Below are 12,673 nucleotides of genomic sequence, written 5' to 3' on the forward strand. Positions count from 1 at the left end.
CAATATGAGTTATGAAAGGAATAAACTCAAAAAGCTTATTGCTGGAAAGCCTTCAAAACAGGAAGGAATTGCTCTGTAAGACAGTGTGTTTACCAGTCAGGTTAAAGACATTGCATTTTAACAAGAACACTTCTCCCCAACCAGGGATTGAACCAACACTCAGACTGTCAGGTAGTGAAGGATAAACCAGCTGTTTCTTCTGCTGAGCTACTTCTGAGCTCACGTGAGCTCACCTTCAACATCTTATTTCTACAAGTGTTCACACTACTGACAGCAATATCATGAGTGATAGGGTCAGAACCAGCAACCTTCTGCATGACAAGCATCTCTCTGAGCTACAGCCAAAGACTTCTTCCGTCTCATTCATCATCTTATTTATAAATGCTCAAACTAATGATTGGCTGTATTACTGCATCTCTGAGCTACAACCAGTAGTCGATTTGTACACAAATTTCAGGGGGGATGGTGCGGTCTTATGGGAACAAACAATTTGATAGTGAGGAAGATAGCGCGGAAGGTGGGGGACCAGCTGTTTGTGGAGGTTTGATAACTATAAATTTAAAGTTTAGATAAGATAAAATAGATAGCTACATAGATTCTTCTTTCTCTACATTTTAACACAACGTGTCAGCTCTGCGGCTCAGATTAAACTGTCTGTGCTTGTCATTTGATTGTGCATTTGTTTAATATGGCCCGACTTCCCGGTTGGGTGGAGTTTTCCGTTTTTAAGCACTGTGATTGGCCCGAAGGTCCAAACACCACCTAGCTGGCAAATTTTGGTGTTAAAACAGAATGAACCAGTTGTTTAAGTGCTCTGTTAGAACCGGAACGCGCGTTCCATCGTCAAATTCACTGTCGGAACACAGTTCTTCACAGTTCTTCTTTTTTCCACTATGAAAAGATTCAGGGATAGTCAAAAAAAGAGTTCCCGGCCCACCGGGTATTCTCTCGGATTTGCTGAAAACTCCAGATGCGCTATATTCTCTAAAATGATTAAATATCAATAATCAATAATAATTTCTTGATTGAATGGTATCTTAGTGCCATAAAGAGGGATGAAGGGGGGTGGGTGGCAGTTTTACAAAGGGGATGGTTTTTGACAATTGTTATTTCAAGGGGGATGGCATCCCCTCGCATCCCCCCTCAAATCGACTACTGGCTACAACCACATTGCTTGTACCTCACATTCATCAGCTTATAATTGTTGTTGTTACATGATGAGAACATGAAAAGACTTGAGGCTTGAACCAGGATCCTGGTGCACCATAGCCACCTGTTTATTTCACTGAGCTATACAGAGGACTTTTGGATGGGCAAACATTCTTTTTTCTTTATTAACATTTCTGAACTTGAAAGGAGTGAATTGTTAAAACAGTTAGCTTTCCCCTCTAAGCATTTGTGTGCTTCACATGCACTTTGACTCCTAGTTTCATGACGAATTTCAGTCTCCAGTAAATGCCAATCATGATTGCAATAGGCTACCTGCTGCTTTCATGGAAACCTCTGGAAATACTAAATCAGAAAGATAACCACGAAGGGAGTCGAACCCTCAGTCTTCTGATCCGAAGTCAGACGCCTTATCCATTAGGCCACGTGGCTTCACTGGTCTAGCAGGATAACTTTCTTTTTTTGCCAAGAATGTTTTCCTGGATATGCCTATGGTATACAGTATATTAGTGTATATACTGTATAAGGTGCCTTCCATTTGGCCAAAATGCATCCTCCACTCCGTCCTTGTGGCCTCGTCTCCACGCTGACCCTGCATCCAAAAATGAGGATGTTCCAATTGGTTAAAAGACACACAAAGGACCCTCCCCCCCGTCCTCCAATGAGGCGTGGTCAGAGGATACTCAGGTGTATCCTCAATGCGGAAATAATGACTTACATGATTCACGTGGCTATAGGCTAAACCCAGCTCCATACTCCAACATACAACTACAGCTATGGTCATTTAGGGGTATAAAAATAATTAAACTTGCGATGCAGGAAAATGACAGGTGAGGCCGACCGCAGGCGAAACACAGGGAAAACTTCCGAAGCATGTACAAACAAAACAAAACAGAAGATGCAAAGGGGGGCAGCAAAGAGCACGTTTTCCAGCTCGCCACACAGGGAAGAGGCGTAGAAGAAGAATGGCAGCCATTTCTAAGATATCCATATGAAAACAACTAGTACAAGCCACACAAAGGTGACATGTTATACTTTATTTCAAATACTTTCACACAATATGATTTACTTGTGTAACAGAAAAGGGTTCAAGGAATCCAGAAAGCTTGTCAGATTGGCAAGATTCAGTCTTTAACCTTGCCCGCTCGTAGTCAAAGTTCCTGAACGATCAAAAACTCAAGGTTTTTACAGTTTTTTCTGATTGCTTAGGCACTATCTTTGAAACTATAGGCTATTTTTGCAAAACTCTACACACTAGCCAGAAAACCTTACACCAAACCAGCAAAACATTATACATCTCTTGCAAAAGCAAACAATTCTTGCAAAACTCTTCAAACTCTTTTAAAAAACTGTTTTTGCGTCAATACAGTACACACAAACCATCATTTGAATAAGCACACAAAGCACCAACTACGCACTGATAGTATAAAAGAAAAACACTTGTGGCTTTTGCTTTTTCTGTGCAGGGCGTAGCAGTTTGCAATAAAGTTTTGTCATACATGTAGTAAACACACATACACACAGGTATCCAAATGTGTAAAGTATGGATGTGTATTCCGAACATAACACACTATCAATACAAATAAGGGGAAAACGTTTTTTGTTTTTTTTCTCAAAATGTCCTACAGTAACACTCCTCAAACAACAAAAGCGCAGTAGAAGAAAACAAAAAGATTTGTGCTAGAAAAAAAAGAACAGAAAAAATAGGCTATCTGGCCATAAGTTTACAGTGTTGCTAGAAGAGTGTTATTACTGTAAATTACGTAAACAGCGTTCACACATAATTCCCCACAGGTAGGTCTAACATGTTGTAAACCACAGTTAGAATATTATGGTGTTGTTTCAGGATGGATAGCCCTTTACTCTCTACTGTTTCAACAGGTTCTTGTCTGCATGCTATGTAGTTTTGCAGTTAGCTCTTCCAAGTCCCACCTCTCTTGAATTCTGATTGGAAGATCAGGGATTTACGTAATGACCAATAGATATCAAATAACTATCGTTTTGGATATTAGTGAGGCTGTAATACACATGCAGAACTAATTGCATTTCAATCCAACTTAGAACTGAACTCTTATTCTTTTTTTTTTTTTTTTTTATATAGAACTAATTTAAATTCACCCTAGGCTACACTGATAAGGATGTATGTGACACTTGTGTGATAAGCCATAAGAATTTGTCAAGGCGCCCCAAGCCAGCCAGTGTCACAATCATTTTGCATAAAGCATTTGCATCATCAGTAATCATTTACAATAATCATTTCTGACAGGCCTACCACCACACACCAACAATCACATTACAGAAACAAAAAAAACAAAGTCAAAAGAAACAAAATTAGCATCTTGTATCCAGCATTGGCTCTAAGACAGACGTATCATTTTCATTTGGATTCTCAGTGTTATCGTCACCCATATCCTCTTTGGCATCATCCGGCGGCGTTGGCACTCCCTGGGATTTCACCTTGAACACATCCCACTTCTCTGCAAGAATCCCTTTGTTAAACAGGAGTGACGCCATGTAGGAAACCAACAGAATGGAGACCAGACCAGAGAGCATGCAGATGGTCTTGACAGGAGAGTACTGAACGTAAACGCCGTCCTCCAAAGTGCAACCCGGGAAATGGAGAACGACAGGGAGTCCCAACACCGGCTCTCCACACAAAGTTCTCATCACCAGGGCAACAACATAGCCTGTGATAGCCCCATAGCCATTGGAAACCTCGCAGAAGAGGACACAAATCAGCTGGGGGAGCATGATGGTGTAACTCAAGTCCGAGCCCAGGATCCAGAACACCATGATGCTGTTGTCCAGGGAGGCGAGGGATGTACCCACAAGCCCTGCAACCACTATGGAGACACGAATCACCCACTGCAACTCTTTATCCGATGCCTTAAGAGAAGAGAACAGTTCTTGAGTGGAAGTTAAATCTCTAACATTACCCTACAAACAAACATGGCAAGAATTAGCTGTATGGAAGACAAGGGTAAATCATTTTGTCACTGAGTGGGTTAATGGTAGCTAATAATTACTGCTCTCCCTATTTGTTGGACAGTTTTATCCAAAGTGCTTAACAGTACCATGAGTTTTTTTTAGCATGTGAGGCCCCAGTGGGGAAACAAACCCTTAAAGCTACACTAAGCGATTTTCCGATCACTAGGGTGACAGAAACCGCAACACATTTGTAAACACACAAATCAAAACTACTGGGCGATGGAAGCCCTTAAAGGAATAGTTCATCCAAAAATGAAAATTCAGTCATCTGCTCACCCCCATGCCAGTAGAAAATCAGGTAAAGTTTGTACAGTCCCGAAGATCCCTGGAAGAAGTACAATGCAACAGAAAATAACCACAAAATGGCTTCACACAGCTCTCCCAGGATAATCCAAGTCTCTTGAAGCCAGCAGATCCCAAAGTGTCTTGAAAAGACTGACATTTAAACCATTATTTAGCTGAAATCGCCACTCTAGCTGTTATTTCAAAATGGCCTCAATAGGTAAGACTAGCTCGTTTAGCCTTCAAAATAAAAGCACGATATTTTAAAATAGGTAGAAATACTGTTTTAAACCAATTACTTTGTATTTAATCGTCAAATTCAATAAACCCGCACCCGTATTAATGTTTGATGTCATAATAATGAAAAATGCCATAAATGTGCCATTTTTAACTATAAACGCTGCATGTATTACACTGTGCAGAATGCATACAGAATGGAGACTAAAGTGGACATCAAACATTAATATGGGTGCTGACTTATTGAATTTGATGATTAAATACAAAGTAATTGGTTTAAAACAGTATTTCTAGCTATTTTCAAATCTCGCGCTTTTATTTTGAAAGCTAAATGGCCAAATCGGAAGTGTTTCTGCTAATTCAAGCTAGTCTTACCTATCCAGTCTGGGCAAACGTGACGTATTTTGAAATAACAGCTAGAGAGGCGATTTCAACTAAATAATGGAGTAAATTGACTTTTGACAATTTGGGATCTGGCTTCAAGAGACTTGGATTATCGTGGGAGAGCTGCACCATTTTGTGGTTATTTTCTGTTATTTTTTTAAGTCTGAAGCATGGTCTTAAGACAGGTCTACGGCAACTGTTTTGGATTTGTCCTTCTCCCAGGGATCTCCGGGACTGTTTTATGGAACAAACTTTACCCGATTTTCTACTGGCATGGGGTGAGTAGATAATGACTGAATTTTCATTTTTGGGCGAACTATTCCTTTAACCAAAGTTGTTTTACTTGCCTAAACTTAACCGTTAACCAACCTTTGGGATGTAGTTCAATTCGTGGCGGAGGAATGTATTTAAATTCGTGGTGGAGGAACGTATTTAAATTCGTTGCAGGGGAATGTAATTCAGTTTGTGGTGGAGAAACGTTATTTTCCCATACTACGTGTCCACAGCACGTAAATCGCCGTTTTAGAGGTTGTGTTAATTTCACATATTTGTGTGAGATCATGTTGTATGTTAGCTAGTTAAACTAGCTGAGCTTCCAAGACCAAATCAAGCATAGCTACTAGCCTAGCGCTATCAAGCTAGTTAGCTAGTTAGCTTAGAACTTCCAAGATCACGAATACCATGGTCATGAATGAATGACAGAAAGAAGGAAAGACAGAAATAAACTATGTTTTATCTTCTTTTTATATATATATATATATATATATATATATATATATATATAACTCATTCTTTGTCATTCAAGTTTGACAGTTAGCTAAACTTGCTGTCTTGAAAACTGTGGTTCTTTGGTTGAGACTTAACTCAACCAATGAGATAATCTCTTCCTCCAGAACAGCTCTGTTTTGTAAAACTAAAACTACAATCTGCCACTTTTGCCCTCCTGTTCCTTGCACCTGACTCCTGATGGTCCGGTAGATGTTGGTGGTGAAGATTGAGGTGGCAGACAAGAGGAAAGAGTCAGCGGATGACATCACGGCGCCGGCAATAGCTCCGATGCCAAAAGCGAAAATGTAAGTCGGGGTAAGATGCTGAAGGGTGATGGGTAATACCATAGCCGCCTCCCCTCGCTCATATGGAGAAGGAAAACCATATGAGGTCAAGTTCCAGTCTGAAACATAAGAGGAAACTGACTGGAAACATGCAGGTGTCGGAGATAGTCAGGTAGTTTAGCCTAGTTTAGTTTAGTTTTGCAGATATACAGTGTAGAAGCAAAGTGAGAAAAACACTGAAAGAATAAACAAGTGAAAAGTGTTTCTGTGCATTAAGGCGTGTTCACATTATCACGCAAGAAAGGTTTTGCGTGCGCCTTTGGCCGTTGTGTTGAATGGAGACAGATTTTTTTGCTGGCTAGAGTGCTGCACTGATGAAGAGAGGGCTGGTCAGGATTCAGTGGGTGCATCCCAAGTCTCTTATTTGATATTTCCTCGCTCCTCGATCCTCGCTTGAACTGAAAGTCGTTCTGGTCCGTCATTTTGAAGGTCGTCCCAAAGCTCTTAGTTCTGCTCAGAGGAGCGAGGAGCGAGGAGCGAGGAGGGATCTCTGAGGAGCTATGAGCGAGGAGACACGAGAGCAGCCTTCCCGGAAGACTTTCAGCTGAACGCCATGATGTCAATTCTCCGCCCCTACATCTGGCAAATTTGAACGAGATGGCAGAGAAACAGTACAAGTGTAAATGCCCGTTATTTTATGCTTTTTGATATATAACGTTAATGCAAGAACATGGGGAACCTAAATTACGTTTATTTCATCCACAACCCGTTTTGTCATGCAGAAACGGACGTCGCTTCACATGACGCTTCAGAGGAAAGGACGTCTCATTTCTCTAAAAACATATTTCCTTGTTTCCTCTCTCCTCGCATGGTTTCCTTGCATCTCTCCATGCATCTTCGGTGGGAGGGACTAAGACGCGAGGAAAAGACGCAAGTGAGGGAAACGTGGATGCAATTTAAGAGACTTGGGATGCACCCAGTGTCTTACTCAAGGACACTTCAGCAGGCCAGATGCTTGGTGGAGCCTCTGGTTGTAGGACGGTCCCCTACTCACTACACCACCCTGCTGCCCGACCTGTCTGGTTTACCTGTTGAGGCTGCAACGGCTCCGATCAACACAGGAGGAATTCCAAGAATGATGATGATGCCTGCTGCTGCAAAACAGATGATTCTGGCTGTGGACGTGGAGCTGGAGGAGAGCGTCCGTTGATGAAAATCTTGAATTGCCATATTCCCCACACTCTGAAAAGTGAAACAAACCAAGCCACCTCCTTTGTACATATTACATGTTACATTTTAGGCATTTAGCTGATGCTCTTATCCAGAGCAAATTTCAATAAGATGAACTTTATCAACTGGTGAAGGGAAACTGTGTGTTTATTTTGGAGAACAAAGAGTAACAAGACTAGGTTGACCTAGTGCAAGCCAGGCTCCTGATATCTCGCCTCCTCTTGGCTTTCGCACCCTAGTGTAATACGTGTTCTGGACTATAGGTAATGTGTATTGAGAACCCGTTTAGCCACGGTGAAGTTACAGGTGTTTCTCTCAACATGGACACTAGCCTCTCACCACATCTATCTAGTAGATGTGGTGTTCAGAGTCACCTACTGGTAAAGACATGAACAGCTTCACTTGGTGACTACCACTCGCTCTCATATAAACAAAGCACAATAATGTCATGAAAGCGGCGTAAAAGAAACAGGTACCTCACCTCTTTTTAGCGCTGAGCGCTGTGAGCACTGGACCTGTTCTCAAGTTGAAATCATTTCAAATTTGTCTGAAGCGCACCGCTCATTGGTTCTACCAACCAATGAGGATGAAGCAGCAGTGGGACCAAGAGCCGTTTATCATAGCAACACCACCAGAGACGTCTTCTCAGCACTCACCTGATGCTGCCAAAGCGCTCAGCACCAGCGCTTAAAGCACTCAAGAGGTCGCTTGGTGGACACGCCCCTTAGTGATTGTGCCAGATCCTCTCTCTTTTGCTGCAATTCATGAACCCAAAGCCTTCGCATGTTGTTATTTATGTTCGAGAGCGAGTATAATAAAAGCATGTCGATAAAGTAATCATGCTCCATATTTTCTCTGAATGTTCGGCGCCAACGATATCATTGTAGTGTCAATGCTTGAGCAATATGTTATAGTTAGAGTTACCTTCATAGTTGTCGCTCTAGGTGTGAATGGGCCTTAACAGTGCAAACAACGCAATATCATGTATACCACCATAACTATGTAGGTGTTGACGCCACTTCTCGCACGACTTTCAACAATGGGTAGTCAGTCAGTCAGTCAGTTAGCTACTTTCACTCTTCTAGGCCGGTCCCAGGGGCCCAGCAAAATGGTATCTACAGTTCACAATTTTACAGTCAAGTGCAAGGAGTAAAGCGCAACAGTGCAACAGAAGAATGAGCTTCACTTACAAGTAACCAATGGTACAAGTGCAAGGGTCGGCACAATAGCACCCTGGAAATATTCCTATGACTTTGTTGGTTGCTGGTAATGATCCACTGGACATCCGAAAGTTGATGATAATGATGATGGTCCAGCAGGCTCAAACATGCCACATTTTAAACCAATTTACTTCACCTTACCATCACTAGGAATTTATCAATCCACCTCCAGGCTTTATCAGGCTCAAGCTGGCCAACCCAGGGGGCCTGATATGTTTGGTTGAATGCCGTTTTGGTGATATCAGTGTAGATGTCACTCGCCAGAACAAAGGGAGCACACAGCCACTATGGACAGAGGAGGACAACGAAATTCAGATAAAGAATGCTGGAATAAATCATCCTTGCATCCAAAATACATTATGAAAGTAATGTGCGTGAAACGTGCTCATGTTGGTACATTTCCAAGAGACACGGTTCACTGGTAAAGCTGACCGTCTTTGTGTTTCATTCTGTAATACCCACCAAGCCACAAAACACCAGAGAAAGCTGGATGACATCAGTGTAGGCGACTGAATAGAGACCTCCAAGAACAGTGTAGATGATAGCCACCGCAGCAGAGATCCAGATGCATACACTGAAGGGCAAATCCAAAATGACACTCATGGTCGCCCCTGTAGCAAGCATGCATGCCCACACACACACAAACACACACACACACACACACACACACACACACAAACACACTTAAATGTGTGAGGAAAATGAGAATAACAAAGACAGAGACTATGCATTTTTGTGTGTTCATGCTTTTACCCAAGGAAATCAGTGTGGCAGGAATCCAGATAACTTCACTTATTACTGGAACAATGGCAAGAAACCCAGTCAGTACTTTTCCATACTTTCTCTGAAATGGATCCATCATAGTGATGTAATTTTTGTCTCTCATTGGCTTGGCGAAGAACAGTCCACCTTTAAAGGATCGAAAGAGAGAGCAAACCTTTTCTCACTGACATATTAAAGAACAGCTCTCTTTTATCAACAGAGATAAACACAAGCAACGTTTTTCATCTGAATTTATTAGCAAATTAATTTACATAAGCGTACTGGTACACTTCAATATAAGAGAATATAAATTTAGGACTCAACTGTCTCATCTGTCGTGTCCCATCTAAACTTGAAACCCACCTAATGCATAATGTTACAGTAAAGTAACAGTTAAGAAATAATGACTGATAAAGTTCAGGAGGCAACGGAGCAAGTGGCAATTTTTCACTCAGACTGACATTATTCAAGAGGATCTTACCGATAATTAATGAAAAGGACATTTGCAGGGGAGCAAGAGCCCACAGTAGTCCCTCAGTGGGGCTGTACACCGACTGTGCAACACCGATGATAAAGGCACCTCCAACCCAAGTGGCTGAAGCAGGAAAAGAAAAAAAAATCCATGCATAATCACCCAAGGAGGGCATGAGGTCAATTTATGAATTTATAAAGACTCAAACCTACAATGTGCTGTGCTGAATAGTTGTGAAAACTGTTGTGATGCCTCCCTCTGATTTTCCAGAAAATGTAACTTTTTATTTGATGGACCACTTCACCAAAACCGGTTTACCAGAATGATACTATACTAAGTGTTTCATCAACACCATTGCACAGCACAATAGAGCAGATGAGATTAGGCAGTAGGTGAAATAATAGACAAGATAGTATTGCACTTTATTGATCCCCTGGAGGAAATTGGGGAAATGCAATACATTCATTCAATGCAATACAAATGTGACCAGAAGAGATAAATAGAGTCTCACCCGTCATTGTGAAGACTCCCGTGACCAAGTTGACCCTCCGGTTGGCTAAAAAGGCAACTTCTATCCGGCCCCCCTGGGTGTCTCTCTCCATCCGCTTTGATTTTACAGATGCCCAGATGCCAATTCCCAGGACCAGCAAGTAGAAGACCACCATCATCATCATACCTGGTATATTGAGAGCCATTGTGGATCATAACAAAATGACTTGACTATTGACTATTACTTCTTCAACCTGCAGACTATGTATGCAGGTGTGTTTGAGTTGGCACACAGGCTCTTCTTCAGAAAACGCCCTGTATTATTTTTATACTGTAGCTGCACCGGATCAAATGAGGGAGGGACCATGTTGAGAGAGGAGAGAGGTTGTCTCATTCCTCGCCCAGATTTTCCCAGCCAGTCCAGGATTCAAACCAGCAACCCTCTGGACACAAGTGGTCTTTGATTATTGGATAATCAAAGACCTCTCTGACTTTTGTAGGGAGAATTCTTAATGGAGCAGCACAGGAGCCTTTGGGAGAGAGAATAACCATTCTGACCAAAGGGTCCTGTATCAGGGCTAGATTAAGGGGTGATTCTTACCAATATCTGTTACTTAAGGGCCCTCCCATCGGTTGATGAAACCCCTATAGCCATCTGAAGGCGACTGGACTGCATTCCATCTTACGTACTTTATAATATAATTATGTGGGTACCTTGATAAAATCTTGCACAAGTAGTTCCAGGCTCTTGCAAAACAGGTACACAGACATCTGTGATTTTGTGCATGGCAAAGTGGATGGCTATAAGTCTACTGTGTCTATCACTGCGCTCCCTCAGGACCACCCGTTCCACCAATCCTCACTCCGTATCCTCATCCAAAAACACTGAATTGCCGGTGGCGCAACAACTGCATGAATCGTCTCTTCCTGTCCAACGGGTTTCCCAAAAGTACCGCCTGAAGCATTGCATTTGTTTTTATTGTGCACATGCAACTAGCCTCTTGATTATTGCCTTAAACGCATTAAATTTGCATGTTAACGTGTTTACTGGTCGAAGGGTTCCCACTGAGCAATTTTATGTTGATTAGACGTTTAAAACACATCTAAATGGCCCATAGCCATCTAGGCTAAATTAAGTTTAAATGGGGTTGAAAAGTGAAAGTTTATTAGATGTCTATACATAGACAAAATTATCCTAGGCTATATGAGAGCTACGCATAGACGCAATGTGGAAATTACTTCTTGTGCTCAGATAATTAGCTTGTAGGCTAGTCTACAGGACTTCTCTGGTGCATATTTTTGGTATTTACAGATGTTTATTCATTGTAATAATGTGTTTACTGCTTGGTCTAAAATAGGTCTATACATAGCCGTAATGATCCTGGGCTATATGAGAGCTAAAGCATAGATGCGACGCTGAAATCACATCTTTTGCTCAGTGGGTTTATATCAATGTGAAACAGCCAGACGCATGATTCCGCATGACGCATGATTTTCTACTAAAACCATGAAAATAGCACTGGAGTGAATAGGCAGAGGCACAATTGTACTGTATCACGTGATTTGTACTGACACTCATCTAGCATGCTCCCCCGCACATTTCAGTGCATGCAATGCTCTTGGCGAGCAATGAATCAAAATGATAAGTCAACAGGTCCAACGGGTCCAAAAGTGTCATCTGGAACAATTATAAGCTGACCAAGAATGTGGTTGTTGCTCACAGATGCAGTGATCCGGCCTATCACGTTTCAGTCAGTAAGACCTTCATCAGGCAAACAGGAAACAACCACAAAACATCACAGAATAAATAGAACAGGAGGAGCAGACCAATGAGGAGAGGTTGTGCCAAAGGACACACCTGTAGGCCATCTTCAATCTAGGTCACATGGCCCAACAGGTGCACCTGAGGTCATGAGCTAACAATAATTTATATTAAAGAAAAGGCATGAGGGTTAGATTACCAGTAGCCGTCACAGTACAGTGCTAAAGAGATTAGACTACTACCACATGCAAAAGGTTCAATAAACATACAAATATTAAATGACTTACAATATTATATCCCATGCTTGCTCTAATGTATTTTTGCTTCTTTGTAAAATTTCATAATACTTTTTCCTTTAGACCAACTCTAATGTATGTTTATCTCGTTAAGATTTTGCAATAGGACTCTTATTCTTTCTTTGTGTGGGATCATATTTCTTTCTCAGTATATACCTTTTTGTTTTTTGTCCAAAAAGGTATATACTGAGGAAAAAAATAGGTGTGCAAAAATAATTTTTGCACCCCTAAATGTCTTTGAGTGACAGGTTTGAGTGTCACTCAAAGACAATTCTTTTCTTTGTTGACATTTCTGAACATGAAAGGAAAATGTCTTTTTGGCTTTCCCCTTT

The 12,673-nt window shown here is 41.5% G+C and overlaps 1 protein-coding gene and 1 non-coding gene across 3 annotated transcripts; both read right to left on the bottom strand.

Annotated features, from left to right (window-relative positions):
* Positions 1–1,258: 1,258 nt before the first annotated feature.
* Positions 1,259–12,423, bottom strand: LOC139641096 (high-affinity choline transporter 1-like). Of its 2 annotated transcripts, XM_071515339.1 has the most exons (9): positions 12,333–12,423; positions 10,306–10,470; positions 9,804–9,917; positions 9,314–9,469; positions 9,023–9,171; positions 8,702–8,845; positions 7,199–7,352; positions 6,015–6,229; positions 1,259–4,053 (listed from the first exon to the last, which is right to left on the bottom strand). In XM_071515339.1, the coding sequence occupies exons 2-9, from the start codon at positions 10,466–10,468 to the stop codon at positions 3,499–3,501; spliced, it is 1,650 nt and encodes a 549-aa protein (XP_071371440.1). In that variant the 5' UTR covers positions 10,469–10,470; positions 12,333–12,423; the 3' UTR covers positions 1,259–3,498. The 2 variants fall into 2 exon arrangements, with proteins under 2 accessions (XP_071371440.1, XP_071371439.1); XM_071515338.1 differs by lacking the exon at positions 12,333–12,423 and having other exon boundaries at positions 10,306–10,564.
* On the bottom strand, positions 1,527–1,599 carry trnar-ucg (transfer RNA arginine (anticodon UCG)). Its single transcript has one exon. It is a non-coding gene; the product is annotated as a tRNA-Arg (tRNA).
* Positions 12,424–12,673: the final 250 nt, after the last annotated feature.

Source organism: Centroberyx affinis, unplaced genomic scaffold (assembly GCF_046629955.1).
Source record: "Centroberyx affinis isolate AG114_WGS23_722 - 3 ecotype Tasmania unplaced genomic scaffold, CSIRO-AGI_Caff_v1 ptg000343l_1, whole genome shotgun sequence".
Taxonomy (NCBI): domain Eukaryota; kingdom Metazoa; phylum Chordata; class Actinopteri; order Beryciformes; family Berycidae; genus Centroberyx; species Centroberyx affinis.